This window comes from Camellia sinensis, chromosome 1 (genome assembly GCF_055761805.1).
Source record: "Camellia sinensis isolate YWXY chromosome 1, ASM5576180v1, whole genome shotgun sequence".
Lineage (NCBI taxonomy): Eukaryota > Viridiplantae > Streptophyta > Magnoliopsida > Ericales > Theaceae > Camellia > Camellia sinensis.
In genome coordinates, this window is record NC_138961.1 from 175,991,004 (window position 1) to 176,013,469 (window position 22,466).

A 22,466-nucleotide genomic window follows, 5' to 3' on the forward strand; every position below is an offset into this window, starting at 1 on the left:
GTAAAATTTTACCCTCTATAAAAGTAAAATTTTACTCTGAAATAAGGTAAAATTTTAATCTAAAAGTAACATTTTACTCTGAACATAGTAAAATTTTACTGTGAAACTACAGGCTCATCACACCCATAGACAACCGTTCAACCACAAAACAAATCAAAAACTAGAACAGACAGCCATTCAAGAAACCATTCCCAACTGTATATTGTTGGATGAAAGACTGTGCCACATTCGAGTGCATTTCACTGTATTTTTTTCCTTTAAAATATGCATTAGTCCACTTGTCATAGGGCAAATTGGATAGAAACCCACAAACGATCCATTTTCCCTCATCTTGTAATTCTTTCAAGCACTGATTAAAACATCCCACTGTTAGAGCGTAAGCATATGAAGAAAACAAAAAAACTATTCTACTCTTGAAAGTATTGCTGAAACTTGGACCAGAGAACCTATCCCTCAAATTGGCCTTCAAGTGTTGGAGACAAAAATAGTGGTAAGCAGTAGGTAAAACCTTGGGTAAAGCCTCCAAAAGTCCAGTGTTCCAATCAAATATGAAGGTAATTGGTCTTTCATCCAAAAATATATTCGACAAATGCATAACAAACCATTCCCAACTGTCTGTAGTCTCCGTATCGACAATTGCCATTGCAAGAGGGAAAAAACCTGAAAAATAACATTTTACAATTAGTAACTATATTAAACGAAAAGGACAAATATAGTAGATTTTTACGCAGAATAACAGTAACATGTTAATCTGAGAATAAGTAACTTATTACTTTTGAATAAACTATAGTAATATCTACCTTGATCCCCATCCTTCGCTGCAGCTGTTAACAAGGTGCCCTTATATTTCCCCTTCAAAAAAGTTCCATCGATAAACAATAAAGGACGGCAATGCCTAAACCCTTCAATGGAAGGATTAAATGCAACAAAAAACCTCTTGAACCGTCCACTTTGATGGCTATAGTCAAGACGCAAATAGCTACCAGGATTTGTGCTCATCACAATATCCATATACCATCGAATCTCATCATAAGACATAGAGAAATCTCCAAAAGTAGTAGTCCTAGCTTTCTCAACTCCCAACCATGCGTGATTGTACGTAATGGTGAACCCGTATTGATCTGTAAATTAACGCACAACATCAATTGGACGAGTTTGGGGATTCCTACGAACTTCATTAACAACCAAACTTGCAACCAAATTTGAACTCATCCTTGAGTTTTTAGAAGTACGAACTGCAGCTCCACAAGTATACTCATCATGTAGAGTCCTAATGTAGAAAAAATTATTAGCACTTTCTAGAGATGCATGTACTCGCCATAAACAAGCTTTCGATTCCTGCATTGAACACACAGTAGTGACCCGACACTTCTCATTCTTCACATACACAAACTCAAATCCTATCTCAATGGCATATTTACATAATGCAGTCCGGAAATCCTTTGCACCTTCAATAAATCTTTGACCTACATGAGTAATTCCATTCACCCGTCCACAAGACAACAAAGTCCTTTCTTCATATTGACAAAACATAGGGAGTAAATCCATTTCATCATCAGTAATGTTGGATCCAGAAGCGTCCTCTAATTCTCCAACTCCATGTTTTTCATTTGAAATGCCCATTTTAGTAATAGTCACATCAACCCGGTCAACACCAAGGGGATAAACAAGCGACAACATATTCTGAAAATCAGAATCATCATCAATCATGCATTGCGAATGTCCAGGCAAACAGTACGATAACAGTATGCAACCACTATTGTCAAACTTCTTCAATTTACAACTTAAGAAATCAGTTAAATCCTTCAACGTGCAGTTTGACACAACCTTGAACACAATGGTACGATCACCATACTTGCATAACAACATCAGAGGTGGAACCATTTTACAAATCTGCAATTAATTAACAGTAAAATTTTACTGTCACTATCAAAGTAAAATTTTACTGTCACTACAATTTGTGTTTAGTTTGAATTGATAAAATTTTATTGTGATTTAGTGTAACATTGTACTATATTTTAGAGTTAATTTTTACTATTTAGTTTGCCAAAGATTGACAACTCATATAGTGTGTCACCAACACAACTTGAAACATGAATCTAAAAGTAAAATTTTACTCTGCATAAAAATTAAATTTTACTCTGATATAGGAGTAAAATGTTACAAAACAAATCTACAAGTAAAATTTTACTCTACATAGGAGTAAAATTTTACTCTGAATCTAAGAGTAAAATGTTACGCCCTGAATTTAAAAGTAAAATTTTACTCTGTATAAAAGTAAAATTTTACTCTGAAAAACGAGTAAAATGTTAGACTCTGAATATAAAAGTAAAATGTTACTCTGCACAAAAGTAAAATTTTTGCAGATAATGAACTTGTTTGGTGCAACGTTTTTGCTAGTTAAAAATTGATAACTAAAACGCATAAGCTAAAAGAACATATCTCCCCTATCTTCTCAATAATCAAAATTTTACTGTCATTCTAACACCAGAGTAAATTTTACTTTCATTGTAAACAGAACAATAGAACCAGAGTACAATTTTACTCTCATTCTTTGAAACAAAAGACAGAGCAATCGAATCAGAGTAAAATTTTACTCTTATTCTCTGAAACAAAAGGCACAGCAATAGAACCGGAGTAAAATTTTACTCTGATTCTGTCAAACGAAATCAGATCAAACACAACAAAAATAAATCAAAAAAAAAACAAACAAAAATAAAAAAAAATTAATTAACAAATCAACATACCTAATTGAGAAGAAAAACCTTTACAACTCGATCAACAATCACAAATCTCAATGAAACTTTCGTTTAATTGAGAGTGTTGATCATCGGCCACCAAGTGAGAGATGTTCGGCTGCGAGATCGTCTATTATTGAACAAGTGAGAGATGTTCGGCTGCGAGATCGTCTATTGTTGAACAAGTGAGAGATGTTCGACTGCAAGATCTTCAGATTTGGAGATCGTCTTCATCGATTTTGTGAAGTATGATCGATTTCGAGATCGTCTTCATCGGCTGGGAGATCTTTAGCTCAGATTGCAAATTTTTCAAACGTATGATACTATATATATAAGGGAAATATTGTGACAAAAAAAATAAAAATTATAAAATGTCCTTATTAAGGTAGGCATTTCCTACTCAAGGGCTTTTTGAAAGAAAATTGATTGGGTTATCCTTTACCCTAATAAAAAGGCCCAAAAAGGGAGGTTTCACCAAAAATCCCATTCTTATATATAGATATCATGAAATTTGGCCGAACCAGGCCAGAGTTATTGGAATCTTATTAAAAAGCCCAAGTTCGCAGGTATAGACATTTCTAAACCCATACCTCTCGCAAAACCTTGGGTGATTCTATTTGCACTCAAGTAGTAACTCAGTACGTCCAAATAAAATTTTAAAATTTTAGTTCCTATTATACTCTAATATAAATTTATTAATAAGGACAATATATATTAAACCCCAAAATAAAATATATATATATATATATATATATATATTTCTCGTAATGCACCCTAATCATTTATACGTATTGTTCATATTCAAGACTTTTCATCTTCTTCCCAAGTTTCGATTGTTTTCTCGTCATCATTTTTCTCACTCCAAAACTTCAATCCACCCCCACAAAACATGAACAGAACAATCCTCTGAAGAAAAAAAAAAATATTTGAAACTCAAGTAAAAGTTTTTGTCAAGGGACAGATTGATGTAACAAAATAGAAGAGTTTTTGTTCATCATATGCATCCTCGAGGTTTGTTGTATATGAACCCTTTGCTTCCGCAAAATCAAAAACCATTTTGCTTTTCTTTCTCTTTTTCTTTTTTTTTTTTTTTTGTTTTTGTTTTTGTTTTCTTTCTATGAAGTATTGAGACGAGCCGTTTCTATTTAGAATTTCACAATCCCAACCTTAATCAGCCACCAATTCGAACCCAATACTTTTTAACTGAAAACATCTTTTATGAATTTTTTTTTCTTCAAAAAATATTCTTCTTCATTTGGTGGTAGTGGTGATGGGACAAAGGTGGAGATAGAGGTGATGGTGGGATGGCGATGACGGTGATGACGGTGGCCGTGGAGGTGGTGTATAGTAGAGGAGGTGAGAGTGAAGATCAGAAATTGAATTGATTATCATAGCTGAGAAGTGAGGAAGAGATGGAGAAAGTCTTTTTTTACGTGATTTGTTTATTATTTGGATGTACCACATATTATGATTTTGTCTTGAAAGATAATTTGGGAAAAAACATAGGGTGTATTGAGAGTAAATTATAACACTAAATAATTTAATAAATAGTACCGAGAAAGTGGACGTACTTAATGATTTTTGGGATGCAAATAGATCACTCCAAAACCTTGTTGTAGAGTTTAGTTTTAGAGAAATAACAAATCAGTGACAACTTCAAAAATAAATATTAATCTCATGAAAACTTTGAGTTTGACTTTTAATGTAATAAAGTTTTTCATTAATTTGTAACGAAGACACTTCTCTCCAGTCTACTGCATGAAATGGAACGTACTATTAGGTTCATAAGGCCTACCACGGGTCTCGTTTCGATAATTCGAAGCGTTCAATGTATAGAGCTCGTTGAGTATTTCATGCCTGTAAAAAATCACGTTGATTGGATATCAGTAACCCCTTTGTTGAAACACATTTTTATTAATAGTAAATATGATTTTAAAAATAAATTATTAACAAAAATATGGTCCGATCAAGGGGATATCGATATCTGATCAACGTGACTTTTTTGCAAGTATAAAGTACTCGACGAACTTTACATATTAAACGATTTGGATCATCGAAACGGGATCCGTAGTGGGCCCCACAGGCCCAATAGTATACTCTAGTCTACATAGTAAACTCTTAGTTTTTCATTAATTTGTAAATGCATATTTTCCTGACATTATATTATTTTGTATACGTTAATTATTAATATACTCTCTTTTTTTTTCTTTTTTCTTTTTTTTGGGAATTGAGATTGAAGCAAATTCTAGAAGAGTTTGAAAGAATCCTAACAAAGATCAAACGTTGCGTCTGGTTTAGTTTTAGAATTGTGATTCTCTTTTTGGAGTTGTGATTTGATTGTGGGATTGTGAGCTGACTTTTGGAAAAAAAAAATTGTTTGGTTATAAGTTTTCAAAAGAGTTTTGAAATGAGTTTTGAATTTTGAATTTTGAAAAGAGTCTTGAGTTTTGAAAAAAGTTTTGAGTTATATTTTGAGTTTTGAGTTTTTGGATTTATTTTTTTTAAACATTAAAAAATGTTTAAGAAAGTTTTGTTTTTTTTTTAATTTTAAATATATAATTCTTATTAAACAAATTTGTTTTAAACATTTAATTTTATTTTTTAAATATTTTAATTTTTAATTTTAATATTTTAAACTCAAAACACAATTTCACACTCAAATCATAACCAAACACATAATTCAAAACTCAATTCAAAAATTATTTTTAAAACTCATAACTAAACACATAACTCAAAACTCCACACCATTTTCAAAACTTTACACTCAAATCATAACCAACACATAAAAAAATTAAAATATTTAAAAATATATTTATAAAATAAAATAAAATATATAAAATAAAAAATAAAATATATAAAATAAAAAGAAAAAAATTATATATTTAAAATAAAAAATAAAATTTTTTTAATATTAAAAAAATACAGCACATAAATGTATGAAATATAGTGCACATTAAAATAAATAAATAAATATTTAAAACATAAAATATTTACCCTAAAAATAAAATTAAGAAAATTTTTAAATATTTTTAAAAAATAAATCCAAAAAATTTTAGAATACAACTCAAAACTTTTTTCAAAACTCAAATAAAATTAAGAAAATTTTTAAATATTTTTAAAAAATAAATCCAAAAAATTTTAGAATACAACTCAAAACTTTTTTCAAAACTCATAACCAAACAAATTTTCTATTTTCAAAACTCAATGCAAAACTCATAATTCAAAATACGACTCCACACTCAAATCATGATTCTAAAAATAATTTTAAAAAACAAAATAAAAAAAATACTTTTTTGAATTTTTTCTTTTAAAATAAAGTTTTGAAAAGAGTTTGGTTTTGAGTTTTAAAATTAATTTTTTTAATTGAGTTTTGAGTAATTTTGAATAGTGTGTTTGGTTATGAACTTTGAAAAGTGATTTGAAAATTTTGTATTTGGAATCATGATTCCATAGGCAAACCAAACACAGCCAAAATGAATGTATGAAAGACATGCTATTAAATCATTTGTTTTTTTGATTTGATCCAGAAAACCAACATTCGAATCCAGTAACTAAACTTTGGGTTTGGTTCAATAGTCTTGTAGCTATACCTTAAGGTATGGTGAAAGAAAGGTTAGAAGTTCGAGTTGATAGAACAGCTTCTTTTTTTTTTTTTTTAAGTCTAGAACCCAGTAAGTAGATAACCACACATACAACTCAATTGGAGTGTGTGTGAATGTTGGGCTTGAATTGGAGTGCAGCTTAGATATGATAAGACGGCAACTCAGCTTCAGCAGAGCACAGCCACAGTCAACTTCAGCAGAGCACAGCTATAGCAACAGTAGCTCAGCCATAGCAGCTTCAAAAGCATAACAGCAGTCACAGCAGCTCAACAGCTTCAAAGCAATAGCTCCAGCAATCACATGTGTATTATCAAGGCTAGGTAGTTAGTTTGTTAGAGTTTAACTATAGTTTAGTTAGATGGTTATGGTTAGGTTAAGGTATCAATCTTGTATATATACTATGTCCTCTGTATAATGTAGATTCATTCAGTAAATCAATGAAATAAATATTTTCTTGTTTTCTCTTTATGGTATCAGAGCATCAAGCTCTTGCGAGCCTTGATCCTTCAGTAGCAGTTCATCAATGACTTCTCCAAATACCATAGCTGCAGCACCATCCTTCTTTTCTCCTTCAGCACCATCTTCTTCGACTTCTATGTCTTCACCTATCACATTGCCTTCAAATCTCACATTATTAATCTCCAATCTTACTGCCTTTGTCACTACAAAGCTTGACTCCTCAAATTACATAGTTTGGAAAAGTCAATTGCGGAACATCTTGCAAGCAACAAAGCTTCTTGGTTATGTGGATGGATCTGAGGTATATCCTCCATCAGTTGTGTTAGATTCAAACAATCTTGAAGTCTTGAATTCAAATTACACTGTATGGTGCACCATTGATGCACACTTACTAAGCTGCATTACTGCAACTCTTTCTCCATCTATCTTCACCACTGTGATTCATTATCAAACTAGTCAAGAAGTCTGGAGTGTTCTTGCCAAGAGATTTACTTCTTTTTCCAAATCTCACATCTATCAACTAAAGAATAAACTAAATCAAATTGTTAAGAAAGGATCCACAATGAAAGAGTTTTAACATAACAAATATATGTAGTATATTAAAAATATAATATCCAACAAAAGGTATAAAGTATCACATTCACATCCACCAAAAATTTTATGTACAATGATCATCCACATAAAATTAATAAACACATATCATTAAAATTAATAAAAAAAAAAATTGTTCTTATAAACTAAGCATCAAAATATATATACATATATATATAATAAATAAGATAGAAAAGCCAAAAAAAAAATTGAAGAAGAAAAATAAAAAATAAAATAGAAGAGAGAGAGAGAGAGAGAGAGAGAGAGAGAGAGGGATCATTTCAAACTGATATCAGATCAGCTTGCCTTTGTGGTTAATCATGCCTGCCAATTCATGCAAGCCCCCTTGAATAGTCATTTTGCCTCTGTCAAAAGGTTGCTCAGATATCTTAAAGGCATATTAGGCCATAGTTTTCATTTCTCTGGTGGTCCTCTTATTCTTAATGCTTACTTTGACTCGGACTCGATTGGCAATGTGCTTGATAGAAGGTCCACCACTGGGTATTGTGTTTACCTTGGTCCCAACTTAATCTCTTGGTTTGCCAAAAAGCAACCAACTATGCCTCAGTCTTCCTCAGAGGCTGAGTATAGAGCCTTAGCTTAGACCTCAGCTGAACTTAGTTGGCTTGGTATGTTGTTGGCAAAACTTCACTGTCTTGTGCCTGTTCTTACTCTGTGGTGTGACAACTTATCTGCTATTGCTATGCCTCACAATCCTATGTTTCGTGCTCGAACTAAGCATATTGAAGTAGACTATCATTTTGTTTGAGAAAGAATTGCAGCCAAGGAGCTTCACATTTGTCATATTTCTACCACTGATCAAATAGCAGACATTTTCACCAAACCTTTGTCTGTGGCTAGGTTTCAATATCTTCAAAGAAAACTCTTAGTTCTTTCCAGTCCTATGAGTTTGAAGGGAGATGATAAGACAGCAGCTCACAGCAGCTCAGCTTCAGTAGAGCACAGCCACAGTCAGCTTCAGCAGAGCACAGCTACAGCAGCAGCAGCTCAGCCACAGTAGCTTCAAAAGCAGAACAGCAGCCACAACAGCTCAACAGCTTCAAAGCAATAGCTCCAGCAGTCACGTGTGTATTATCAAGGCTAGGTAGTTAGTTTGTTAGAGTTTAACTATAGTTTAGTTAGACAGTTATGGTTAGGTTAAGTGTATCAATCTTGTATATATACTATATCCTCTGTATAATGTAGATTCATTTAGTAAATCAATGAAATAGATATTTTCTTGTTCTCTCTTTAAGATGGACTCAGACTAGTCCAGCTCAGCTCATTTTAACCACTAATAAGTAAGGGTGTAAAATGGCCCAGCCTGACCTGCCATCGGGCATAGTGGGCTCCTGCAAAAGATTGGGCTAGGCCGATCCACTTACTCAAAATCTCAGCCTAGGTCCAAGCCCAGGCCCAGGGGATACTCAAGTGTCAGGCAAGTTGGTAGGCTAAGCCTGAGCCTGGGTTCAGGCTTGGATTAAGCCTAGCTATTGTTTTATTTTATTTTTCCATCAAAATAGCTTGAAAATGACATTGGGCCTCGAGTGGACCGGGCCTTGAGCAAGTTGGTGGACTGAGATTCGAGTTAGGTCAAGCCCCAAAACACATGGCCCACGCCTAGGGTCACAGGCTAGGCTCGAGCTTAGGCCTGGTTGGGCTTGGACGGCCTGCAAGCGAACATCAGGTGAGTCGCGGACCAATAGGCTGATTTTACACCCCTACTAATAAGATTCAAATTATATATTATTAGTGCTAACTTTGAGTTTTTTTGGGTCCAAAGCCAACAATAAATATGGGGCATTTCATACATATTTAAAAAAAATTATACTCACAAAAAGTTTACTAAATTTTGTTAATTACACTTTTACTCCCTAAATTATATGCGTTTTGTCTATTTGGTCCCTTAACTATTGCTTGTGTTTCTATAGTCCCTAAACTTTAAGAAAGTATGTCTATCAAGTCCAATTTGTGTATGCCATCCAAATCATTAACGAAATAGCATTGCACGTTCATTCCACGAGATACGAAAGGCTTCTACGAAGGTTAAAATGGACATTTCATCCTCAACCGCACGTTCCATACACGTGAGGCAAATTGGGGTAACAAAAATGGTGCTGGGACTTTTGCAAGTCAAGAGCCAATGCCAAGGAGGCCACCACATGCTGCTGCAACTTTTGGAAGTCAAAGGCCAATGCTAAAAAGGCTACCTGCTGGTACAACTTTTGCAAGTCGGGCTCCAATGCCTATAAGACCAACACCACCTGCTGATGCAACCTCTATCACTCAAGCCTCAAGACTGAAAAGGGCAGCACCAGCCAAGGGAGGCACATCCAAGAAGAGAGGGTGAACACAGTAATAATGTGGGATTGTTTTTGGTGTTTGCAATGAACTTCATGTCAACTATTTAGTAATGTAGCATTGTTTTTTGTGTTTGTAATGAAAATGAACTTAAAAATTTTATGAATGGAAATGATGATGATGTTTTTCTTTAAATGGGGGGAGGGAGGCTGATTTTTTTTTTTTTTGTTGTTGGTAAACACAATCAACCATTATAGAATATTTGGACACACAATTTTTCCATACAAAACCTTCCATTCATTACATATCCAACAACTTACATAAAAAATATATTACATAGGAAATAACCAACCATTTTCATTCCACTCACATAACCCTCATTGCATGATACACAACTTGTCAGCCATCAATATCTTATTCTACAAGAACAATACCAAGGTGATAAGCCAAGACACAACCAAACAAGCCCAGAGTATTTTCTCTTTCCTTTTCATCTCTAATATTTTCTCCTCCATCTTAGTAATCCTTCGTAGGAGTCCTGGTATAACTTGCTTTGACCGGCCACACATAGATACATCAAACCACTAGAAAAATCCACATCCTCCCCCATTGACCCCATATCCTTCACAACATAAGAATTGTCTTCCTGGGTTCAAGTTTGTCCAAGATGTCTTCATTACAGCAGCTCTGCCACAAGAGCAATACGTTGCATCCATCCGGTACATTGTTCTTCCTCTTTCTCCTCTCCTTCCTTTTTCTCTTCTTTGTGATCTTTATGCTCTGTTTTTTTTTTTTTCCCCATAGACGTGGTTGTTCTTGTATATATATGTAGGTATATATTAGAGGACTGGCGAGAACATTCCCTCCAGTTTTATTTGTCTGTAAAATGTCCCTTTTGCCCTCCACTAATACTATTCCGTTAATGATTTTGACAGCAGACACAAATTGGACTTGACAGACATACTTTCTTAAAGTTTAGGAGCTACAGAAACACAATCAATTGTTAATGGACCAAATAGACAAAATGTGTATAGTTTAAGGGGTAAAAGTGTAATCAACCCTTTGCTTAAATATATAATAAATTTTACAATAATTTACTTTCTAGGAATCATGATTGACTTGTTTGACATAATTTACCAAAAATTACTAGCATCATCATCATCATCATAATTCTAATAGTTAACTTGATCCTCAATCATAAGAAATCCAAAAATCAATAAACATAAAATAAAATAAAAAATCATATAAGCATAATTGGAAAACAATTTATGATCATCATCAAACACATATTTCATTAAGCAAAAACTTGAAACTTATTTTATATAACAAATATGATATGAGACAAGTAATAAATATACATATAATGTTCAAAACCACAATAGTTCTATTAATTTCAAGTAAATTCGATGAATGGTTCTATCAAATCAATAAATAAATAAAATAGAGATGAAAATTTCACCGTTTGTGATGGATGAAAGTTGAGATAATGTTCAGTTAGGCCTTCAATTAATCTTTGGGTGACCGACTGTGGCTTACTTTGCTTTAGGGCTTTGACCTAAGTCCCCCCACCACCACCCCCCCCCCCCCCCCCCCCCAAAAAAAAAAAAAATTGATTGCCATGCAAGGAGATATTGCAGATTGGTTGGGCCTCAAATTAAAGGGCTTTGAGCTAAGTCTTTGCCGGCAACAACCGCCGCCCCCCGCATTATTACTGTGTTAAAATTTTTAGAATATACATTGGTGTCACAACTTTTTGGGCCTTTTAAATTCAATTTGGGTTTTGTATTAAACATAATTTTGAATCTTTAAAATTCAAGTAGGCTTTTTCTTTTTTAAAAATGAATTTATATTGGAAAACTTATCAATAGGTCTCATACAAAAAGTTTAAAACCCATCTAATCTCAAAACAAAGCACTTCCATCAATTTGTCATACATATTTTTAATTATTATCAAAAAATCCTCTCTTTTTTTTTTAATTTAAAGATGCTGCTACGTCTCACCATCGTCGGACATCCGTCAGACGGTCACCGGAGACTCGTCGGAATGTTGAACATCATTGGAAAGTTGCCAAGGCACCACTGGAAATTCGTCAAAGTATTGTCGGAGTGTTCTAAACGTAACCGGAAGTTATCAGAATGTCTAGAATGTTAACTGAACATTAAGAATATTGTAGGAGACTCACAGGAATATCCAGAATATTGTCAAAAAAAATTAGAAATTAGAGCGAAAAAATATAGCAAAATATACTTTAAAAAAAAAAAGCAACAATGGAAAAAAAAAAAGTACATTATTTTCAATTTTTGTAGGGTTTAAGCTAATAATCTTCAATATTAATCAAACTGAAAAATAAATTTTGAAATTATAGAATGTTGCAGTTTTGAAACATGATTCTATTAAACGTTTATCCTTATTAATCAAACTGAAAAATATGTTATGAAATTGCAAAATTTTATAGTTCTAAAGAATGGTTCATTTCAATACCAAAAAAACTAAAACTGTAAAATTTTACAATCTTCACCGCCTGTAACTAAAATTCGAAAAAAACTTTTCAGAATTTGAAAATTTTCTTCATTAAAATTGGAAAATAGAAATGTGTCGTACAAAAAACATTAAAAAAACAAAACAAAACAAAAAACAAAAAACAAAAAACAAAACAAAACAAAACAAAAAAACAAAAAACTGAGAGATCAAAGAAAAAAGACAGATATAGATAGAGGTTTATACTTCGTAAACTATTTTTAGTTTAAATCTAGTCGGATCTGACGTAGATCTACTCAACTTGTTTGTCAGAAATTCATTTCCTTCATCATCGATGAGCGCGAGACAATGAGTTGGTGCTTGGTGGTTGTCGGTGAATCTTAATCAATAATGGTGATTGTCGGTCGAGGTGATTGTAAATTAGAAAGAGAAATAAAAGAAAAAAGGTGTGGTCATGGTCGTCGCCGAATATTAGAGAAAGAGAGATAAAAAGAAGAAGCAAGGCGTAGAAAAAGGGGAGAAGATAAATGGGCACAGGACTTTTGAGTCTATCTAAAAAGTTTTGTGATTAATAAAAACACACACTTTTCAAAAAAAACTTGTGGATAATTTGCCCCATTTAAATTTTAGATTGGGACTTTTATTCATTTAGTTTAGATTGGGTCTTTTATTCATATAGTATTTTGAACTTGTAATATTAAATTGAGTCTTTTTTTAATGAACTAGTATAAGATTACAAATTTTTTTGAAACCCTATTTTCAACCTTTTTTTGGAAGCCCAAAGAAGCTGCTTTTGTGGGCTTGCCCCCAAAACCAGGCCTGTATATTGTGTGTGTGTGTGTGAGAGAGAGAGAGAGAGATATGATGCTCACACACTTTGTATCCTAGTAAAAATTAATTTTTTGTGCAAGTTTGGGTGGTCCAAAATTCTTTGGAGTCATCGCCATTTCTTGTTAAGAGCCAAATCTTAAATAATTAAAGAAATGCAATGCTATAAAGCACTAAAGGGGTGGAAGATTTGGTTAATTAATAGTTACAGAAGAGCATTGTTGGTACAAGAAAAAAGTTGTTACAAACAAGATCAGTATGTGTTTTAATTTGGGATACAAACCCAAGAAGGGAAAGAATGGTGGTAACAAAAGAAGTGATTTGGAGGAGAGCGAAGGGTTGCTAGTGAAGGAGATTGAGAATTGGACGAAACAACAACCGAAGATCATCATTCAAGGTTCCACCGTTGCATCACCACCATCCTTGAATCCTTTCAAGTCTAGAAGATCTCTGGATTGATCAGAAGATCCTTTCAATTGGTTAGAATCGGTTGCTTGAATGAAACGAATACCATTTTTCATATCAAACTTTTTAGCACTTCGTATCCTTGTAAGTAGTCCTATTTTGCATTTCTGGTTTTTCACTTATTGTTGTCTGATTAAAATGAAGAAAACAATTGATAAAAATGAGTTATAAGGTCTCCTATGTGTAAGTTCCATAGACTAGATCTAAAATTTGTAGTTGGAATTATGTGTATGCATTGTCTTGATATTTCAATTATCAATGAAATCTATCTTTTGGCAGAAAGAAAAAGAGTTTTGCTGTTATTGAACAAGGATTTATTACCCTTGTTGGAAGTTGTATTCCAATTTGAGGTAGTATAAGTTTTCGTAATTTCAACCATTTTTTAATAATTTAGTAATTACTTTTACCTCTATGCTCCATGTACATGTGCTTTCATGATGCACATTAACAAGAAAAATTTTAATCCCAAATAGATCGAAGAAAGTAGATCTACCAACATGACTTAAATACCTAAACTCAAGGCCGTCGGGAGACACAATTAAGAAATTCAAAGTTTTATTAAAAAAATAAAAAAATTACTAAATTGTTTATTATCAATTAAAAAAGTCAAATGTCGTAAACTTTTTCACTCACAAAAAAATACTTTTTTTAACAACTTTCCAAATGCATTAACTAAAAAATCAGCAAATTAAAAAGTCACAAAAAATAAAACCCCAAATGCCCACTCAAATTTTTTTCTTTTTTAATTTTAGATTTGACTCAAATTACTTAATAGTAAGTTAGTTGTACTTTCAATATCACTTATACAAACTTTTAATGTGAAATAAAATCATTACTTAGTAATGAAATATTGGTGGTATTTTACATACTCAATATCAACCATGCAAATTTTCGATGGGGCTTGTAAATAAAGAAAATTATTTTCACCTAATGTGAGAGTTGAAAGGTGGAGTGTGGTTTCTAATAATGAGTGTAAACTTTATTGTTATTAGTGAATATAAACATAATACTACCATCTTCCCTGAACAAACATTTTGTTGCACAAAGTAAATTCTATTTTTTTGCACTTGTTACTATCATTTTATTTTTATTTTTATTTTTTTGGCTACTTTCAGTATGTATTGCAATTTTCTGCAACAATTGGGTGGAAAGTGACACTTCATCTAAGTCCCAGTAGATCGATTTGATGATTGACTAATGAAAAGTAAAAATTATTCAATGCGCTTGGAACATTGCTTCTTTTTATTTACAGATTAGATAGTGAGTCTCATAATTTAAATCAATAATTATTAATTTGGAGCATAACTTAACAATGCTTCAAGAGGATTGAAGAATTTCCCAACAACATATTTAGACATGATGAGGAGAGATAAAGTAATGGAACATTATATCATCAGCTTTATAAATATATTATTAGAAAATTATTTAAAATTTTCATCTTACTTTGTCGACATGACTATCAAATCAATGAGGTCGCACAAAAACAGATGATAGATCGCATTTCTCACGTGACATTCTTTGACCTATAGAGTTGCGCAAAAGGAGATGATAGATGTAAAGAATCTTGTCTCTCATTCTATTGTCCAGGCGAGTCAGGTTACCTACATTTTATTAATATTTTCTTCTTTTTTTTTCAATTCTCTATTCAAATACATAATTTGAACACAACCTAAAAGTAAATAGAATGAAAAACATAAATAAGTTTTGATAAGCATAGTGTAAAATAGCTCACTATATGATCAACTCAGTCATGACAAAGTAGGGAAAAAGATAAAACTCGAAAGATGTTTATGAATCTCTAAAGGAGTGTTTGGTTTACTGAAATTAATGTGAATTGAAATAGAATAGTCATTTTTTAGTGTTTTTTATAAAATAATTATTAATTTACCATAATAAACAATGATTCAAAATATTTTTCATTTTTTTTTAATGAACTAAATATAAAAGGAAGGATCCCCTCCAGGCCAAATTTTGGACTGGAAGGCGCTATTTGGGCCCTTGGGGTTCACCACAAGGCCCGTTTCAATAATCTGGACGGGTCATTTTGTTGGACACTCTATGTATTTCATCCACATAAAAAATTAGATCGATTTGATAACTGTAACTTGTTTAATTTTTTACTAAACAATAAACAACAATTGTGTTTTTAAAAAATAAATCATACATTTTTTTAATGACAAACGTAATAAATTGAACAAATTATAGTTATCGGATCAATCTAATTTTTTTTGTGGACAAAATACACAAAGTGCCCAACAAAATGAACAGTTCGGATCATCGAAATGAAACTCGTGGTTGACTCCACAGGCCCAAACAACACCCTCCAATCCAAAATCTAGACTAGAGAGGATCCTTCTCCACATAAAAATAAATATTCAAACCACCATTTTATTTTATTTTAGCTCACTCCAATAAACCGAGCATAAGATTCTTTGTGAATATGTAAGCTAGTGGTTGACAACAAATAACAAATTTCACAATCTTTGGCCCATTGTGTCTCTCCAACATTTTACAATCAGATAAATAATGATTGAATTCTTAGGAAATTTCTTTTTTTCTTGTGTGGTTCATGGTTCTCGTGAACTCACTTCGTACAGTGTTCGATTTAAATCCAGACAATGTTACACATGATTCATTTACATACAAATATATTATGAAAATTATTATGTGATTCAAATTTATTTAGATATAAGCATTATAATATATGAATTAAATTTAGACTACATAATAACTTTTTTAATATTTTTCTGTACACATCTTTTCTAGTTAAAGCCTACAAAGAGTGTAATCTCAGATGTACCACCCAGGCCTGGCCCCAAGATTTCTAGGATCCAAAGTCAATAATCAATTAATAAATTTCTGTAACGCTTCACTTTTTTTTTTTTTTCATTGAATGAAAAAAAAAAAAAAAAAAGAATTGAAGGTAAAGGACAAAAGATTTGTGTCAAAATCACAAAAAATTCTTAGCATTACTTTATAACAACTAATAAGTATCACTTGATTCTCGCTCTTCTTGCATTTTTAAAAGTAAATAAATCAATCATACTTGCATAATCTAATTTTCTTTCAAAATCATTTTCAATGGATAACAATATTAATCCATTCAATTTTTCTTGTGACATGGTTGATCGAAAGTAATTTTTTATCATTTTCAACTTTGAAAAGCTTCTTTCCCTTGATACAACTGTAACCGAAATAGTCAAAAGTGTCCTATAAGCAACCCATGAATTTGGAAAATAATTTGCCATCAGCTACAGATGATTGAGTACTTCAATTGGTTTATTGACTTCTTTTGGCAATCTCTCTTTCAAGACTTTTAGTTCCATCAATAAATCTCTTCTATCAATATCGGAAATCTCACCATGTTTCAAAAATTCTTCAAGGTTCACACACTCCACCATCAATGATTCATCGCTGCACTTTTTCAAGTCAAACAAAAAGCCAAAGTTTGTCCCATATACTTTGAATTGTTCAAACCTATTTTTGAGTGAACAAAAGGCTTGATCAACAAAATAGAAGAAACAACCAACTCTAAATGATTCATCAGCCGACTGGGTCACCTATTCGCTAACATTCTCATCAAATTGTTTCTTTCTAGAAATGATGCGCTTTTCAACAAATGTTGATTCAATTCCCAATTCATTTGTCATTTCTTTAGCTTCAACCATAGCCTTCATGAAACCAACTTCTCTATATATTGCAACATACTTAACAAGCTCATCTAGCTGCTTTACAACAACTACTATATTCATATCTTCACTTTGAAAAAGCTTGCTAACAGAGTTCACATGAAACAACAAATTGTACCAAATTACAATACTAAACAAGAACTCAAAAGTCTCAAGTTCATGAGTTATCAGGGATTTAGCTTCACTTTTTGCAATCGAATCTGTGGTAAGATTGTTGTACAAGTCAACTAAAGCATCTCTTATTTTTTAAGCATGGTTTCTTAGTGGTTTGATACTTTCAATGTGACTTTCCCAATGCATTTGCGACGACAACTTAATCGTGAGGCCTTCCTTTAGATTATCTTTTAAAATTGCCCAACGTTGAACAGATGATGAAAACAATACATAAATGACAACCAAAAAGAGTTTTTGATTATGACAACCACATGGCATATAGAATGCTCTAGGATTTGCTTGAAGTACTCTTATTTGAACACCTTTGTTTTTGCCTTTCATGTTAAAGCCATTGTCATATCCTTGCAAAAGAGTCACCAATATCAAGTTGAAGGTTAACTAATGTTTCTTGAAGTTTATCAAAAAATCTCATCCCCGATGTATCATCCACATTCAAGAATTCAAAAAAAAAAAACTATTTCACCGTAATTGGACTTATTGAAACATCCACGCATCATACAACAAGAGACATTTGTTCTTAATGGCTTATATCCAGAGTACAATCAAGTATGATTGAAAAGTATTTTGCTAGTTTGATTATCGACAAAATTACACTTTTGACTTCCCCAGCCAACATTTGTATCACCTCGTTTTGAATTTTGTGACTCAAGTAATGGTAATGAATCTTACCATTTTCTATCCGCTGCAAGTGTTGTTCCTTCGTTGGATCAAACTCGCCAATCATTTCAATTATGCTTAAAAAAAGTCCATTGCTCTCTTCATAAATCTTCCTATGGCTTCCACGAAAAGGCAAATTATTCTTGGCAAGTGTTTTCACAACTGCAATTATCATCAATAAAACCCATCTCAAGTGCTCTCTTTCTTTGTTAACTTGTTCTTGTATACTTTTATCTATTGTTTGATGCTTTCCTAATCTTTCCTCCAACTCAATCCATTTTCTCATGCAAGTAATGTGCTCATTACCACTTTCATGGCCTTTAAGTCTCTCACCAATATTTCTCCAGTCTTTAAATCCTTCGGTAGCCAATTGAGTTTTTTTTCCCATCTTACTTAAACAACTTACAACAAAAGCAAAATACTCTGTCCAAAAGTTTCAAGTATATTAGCCATGTCCTATCAAATTTTTCTCCATTTGGTAAATGCCGAATGTAATGAACAGGTGAGAAATGCCTATGCCTAGAAGAATCATCCTTAGGGAAGTTGAACTCACAATTTCTTCTCACAGGACCTCTTTCGACTAAAAAATCTTGTAAATTCTGATCAATTATTTTCCAAGTCCCCAGATCATCAATATTTGAATGCTCACATTTCACATTCATCTCATCATCTTGATTGGCTTCTACACTCCCAAATTTCCCATTTCCTTCTTCATCAACCAAATTTTCATTCTCATTATCCACCAAATTTGCATTCTCATTATTCACCAAAGTTTCAAATTCTTCATTATTCAAGTCTTCAACTGATTGTTCTGCTTCTTTGTCACTCGTAAAGAACTTATCAATAGCTCCTCTTTGACACTCAACTAATTTTTTGACTCTTTGTTTCTTTTTCCTTTTTGCGAATCCAGACAGATAATTTCTTTTAAGAGTTATGATGAGCTAAGATCAAAACACTTTTTAGATCAAAATTCAAAACAAGAGCACCACCGCCAATTAACAAAACACAAAACTTTTAAATTATGTGATGTGAACTATTAAACTTAAACAAATTCTTCTCGATGATGTAAATACCAATATTATAATAGCAATTGAGAAAAAGACAAGACAAATATTTAATTAATTGAACAGAAGAAAAAAAAAAAGAGGCTACATGTGCTTGATGTGCTGCTGCTGCTCCGTTGCTTCGTTGGGCTACTTGTTGCTGTCAAACTGTTTGTTGCTACTCCGTTGCTTTGTTGGGCAGCTTGCTGCTGTCAAACTGTTGGGAAAATTGGATTAAGAGCAGTTAGGGTTAGGAATTAGATAGGAAGAGAGAATGGGCCCTTTTAATTTTGAATGGGCCTTTTAATTTTTTAATAGGTCAATTTATTTTAAGTTAGTTTGGACCTTCTTTAATTTTTTTGGACTTCAAACATACCTAATATATTACACTAAATTATAATAGAAGGGGGCTCATTTTTTTGGTCTACTTTGAGGGGTCCTAAGTCATGGCCTGATGGGCCTATGCCTAGGGTCGGCCTTGGTACCACTGTCCGAATATAATATTTTTGACCTATTTCAATACAGAAGTCCAAAAATAAAAAATAAAAAAAATTCCCAAAAAGTGGTAATGTGTTTATGAAATAAAAAATGAAAATGAACATCACAACACACTTTTTCTTGATTTCAATTTTTTTACACAAATTACGATGTTAAATAATGCCCAAAAAGTATTTATTTTTATAACTTTTTATATGTTTTTTTCATGTGTCATCTTGTCTTGTTAGATTGAGTACGTAATAACAAAAGAAATAAGATTTGGCCTTCGCACCTCTAAAATTAAGGGAAAATTATTGAGTGTACAAAGCATATGGTATGCCATTACTTATGCATTTTTGTGACTCAAGTTACATATTTTTACGACACATTTTATGGGTCAACTTATGCAAATTTGTATTAAGTTACGTGATTTTTTGAAATGGCTTATATATATTTGAGTAAATATCATTTTTCCCCCCAAACTATCACTCATTTTTCATGCGTACCCCCATACTAAATTGAAATAAACACAAGTATGGGGGTGCACGTGAAAAACGAGTGATAGTTGTTGGGAAATTTTCAAAATGGTTTTTTAAATTTATAGTTTAATTTTTGGGTATTTTCAAAACCTTTCTTGTTTTTCTTTGGAAGGCATTAATTAAGCTTGGGGACTTTGTCTCACATTCGAAAGAGAGCAAAACATGCAGCACTTAATAAAGTGCTACATGGAATATTCTTTTGAATATGGAATTATGGGATGAAAACTAGTGTGCAGGCACCCACACCGCAAGCACCATCTGCATACGCAGGTGCGCGTGGCGTAGGCAGTGGACTGTGTAGCGTTTGATGGCGCACTTTGCACTTAGCACGAACGCATCGGTGCAAGGCGCGGCGCTTTCCTATTTGGAGCGATGACTTGGATCCGACGTGGCATGAGTGATGTGGAATACAGTCAACTCCACGTGGCCGTGACGTGTCATCCGTTGGCGATGAGTCAACCAACCGATCAAACAGTTGTGTGTCCGATCTAGAGCAAGTTGATCATAGCTGTTGATTGGAGATGCACGCGATCGTACGGATAAGATGGCACCCAATCGTGATCAAGTGTGATTAGTCAAGGCATCTATTCGGTGTCAGAATGATCTGCACCATAGATCGTCGATCCAACGGTCAGATCTGATCGGATGCGATCAAGGGACATGACCATTCGATTAGATCCATTAAGGCCTATAAATAGGCTACGAAATCTGCCATTTCATTCCATCCAAAATCCTAAAAAGCATTCCTGCAATTCTCCCTCTCTCTCCCTCTTGATTTTGAATTTTCGATCAAGAGTTTCTTAAGAAAATTTCTGTTTTTCTTACTGATAATCAAGTTCTGCAGATTTGATTATTAGTGTCTTGGTTTCTTGATTATATCAAGAGTGTTCTGATCTATTGTCGTCAGTGCAGATGCCGATAGACTAGATCTTTAAATCAGGCTTCATTGTATCCTGGAGGCAAATTTGTTGTAACCTCCTGCATACATTTTGGTGGGTACAAATATTGTCTTTAGGAAAACGACCTAGTAACGCGACTTGAAGCACTAATTTTCTATTCTATATAGACAAGGTCATTGCCAAATTTTGAAGACCCAAAGACCACCACTTGCAGAATTCAAGACCCTTTGTTCCAACAATCTAAAGAAAATATTTGGATATGCCGATGTCTATTTAGAAAATGACTCAAGATTTCATGAAGCTTGATCGTTTTGATGGAGGAAATTTCTGACGCTGGCAAAAGAAGATGCATTTTTGCTCACCACTCTCAAAGTGATCTACGTGCTAACTACCCCCTATTTGACGGAGCAAGAAAACGAGACCGTGGAGCAAACCCGTGCCAGAATCAAATGGGAGAATGACGACTACATTTGCCGAGGACACATTTTGAATGCACTGTCAGTCTCTCTATTCGATGTGTATCAACATCTGGAAATGGCAAAGCAACTCAGTGACTTATTACAGTCAAAGTACCTCACTGAGAATGCCACCAATAAGAAATTTCTTGTTAGTAATTTTATGCATTTTACAATGATTGATACAAAGCCCATTATGGAACAATTCCATGAGATCCAACACATTCTGAGTCAATTTCGACAAAAGAATATGAACATAGATGAATCTATTGTAGTTTCATCTATAATAGAGAAACTACCATCTTCTTGGAAGGATTTTAAGAAAACTCTAAAACACAAAAAGGAAGATCTTACTTTAGAGGACTTGGCTCAACACGTCCGAGTTAAAGAAGAGTCAAGGTTACTTGAAAGTAAAGATAACCAATTGGCTCAGACGTCCAAGATCCACATAGTGGATGATGATAAGAGGTTTAACAAAAAGAAGCGTAAGCATGAACCCCAATCTGAGAAAAACGCTAAGAAGCCGAAAGGTGCTTGCTGGCACTGTGGCAAGCCAGGGCACTTCAGAAATGAATGTCGGTCATACAAGAAGAAGCCAGAAGCATCAAATACCAAGAACAAGTTCGTGGCTGTTGTATCCGAGGTGAACATGATCGAAGATGCTGGTGACTGGTGGATTGACTCAGGAGCAACAAGGCACGTCTACAACGATAAGAGCCGTTTCACTACTTATGAACAAGTGAGTGATCACGGGCAACTCTTCAACTGTACTATCAAAGGCAAAGGGACGGTGGATCTAGAGTTTACATCGGGAAAAGTCCTAAGTCTTAATGATGTTTCTCATGTACCTGATGTCAAGAAAAACCTTGTATCTGGAAGCCTACTTAATAAGCATTGTTTCAAGTTAGTATTTGAGTCGGACAAATTTGTCTTGTCTAAGAGTGGGATTTTTGTTGGAAATGGCTACATGTATCAAGGAATGTTCAAACTTAACGTTATCAATAATACATCTATTTCTGCTTATATTGTTGATTCTCTTTCTTTATGGCATGCTCGTTTAGGTCATTTTA

At 33.2% G+C, this 22,466-nt stretch overlaps 3 protein-coding genes across 3 annotated transcripts; all 3 read right to left on the bottom strand.

The window, feature by feature from the left end:
• Window positions 1-160: 160 nt before the first annotated feature.
• LOC114320217 (uncharacterized) lies at window positions 161-1,038 on the bottom strand. Its single transcript, XM_028267330.1, has 2 exons — window positions 801-1,038; window positions 161-660 (listed from the first exon to the last, which is right to left on the bottom strand). Exons 1-2 carry the CDS (start codon window positions 1,036-1,038, stop codon window positions 161-163), a joined length of 738 nt encoding a protein of 245 aa, XP_028123131.1.
• Window positions 1,039-6,805: 5,767 nt separating this feature from the next.
• LOC145820882 (uncharacterized) lies at window positions 6,806-18,371 on the bottom strand. Its single transcript, XM_082917534.1, has 4 exons — window positions 17,996-18,371; window positions 17,036-17,352; window positions 16,733-16,882; window positions 6,806-7,015 (listed from the first exon to the last, which is right to left on the bottom strand). Exons 1-4 carry the CDS (start codon window positions 18,369-18,371, stop codon window positions 6,806-6,808), a joined length of 1,053 nt encoding a protein of 350 aa, XP_082773660.1.
• A 1-nt stretch (window position 18,372) lies between these two features.
• Window positions 18,373-20,300, bottom strand: LOC145820883 (uncharacterized). The gene is made up of 2 exons (XM_082917538.1): window positions 20,289-20,300; window positions 18,373-18,924 (listed from the first exon to the last, which is right to left on the bottom strand). The coding sequence occupies exons 1-2, from the start codon at window positions 20,298-20,300 to the stop codon at window positions 18,373-18,375; spliced, it is 564 nt and encodes a 187-aa protein (XP_082773664.1).
• Window positions 20,301-22,466: the final 2,166 nt, after the last annotated feature.

Excerpts from the sequence above, each read along its gene's own strand:
- LOC114320217 (XM_028267330.1), bottom strand. The coding sequence starts at position 1,038 with ATGTCTTATGATGAGATTCGATGGTATATGGATATTGTGATGAGCACA. Across the intron at positions 661-800 it reads AGCGAAGGATGGGGATCAAG|GTTTTTTCCCTCTTGCAATG; the intron begins GTAGATATTACT and ends GTTATTTTTCAG.
- LOC145820882 (XM_082917534.1), bottom strand. The coding sequence starts at position 18,371 with ATGGGAAAAAAAACTCAATTGGCTACCGAAGGATTTAAAGACTGGAGA. Across the intron at positions 17,353-17,995 it reads CTTGCAGCGGATAGAAAATG|ATTCGATTGCAAAAAGTGAA; the intron begins GTAAGATTCATT and ends ATCTTACCACAG. Across the intron at positions 7,016-16,732 it reads AAGTCAATAAACCAATTGAA|TCAAGCTTTGTAGTGACAAA; the intron begins GTACTCAATCAT and ends TAATTTGAGGAG.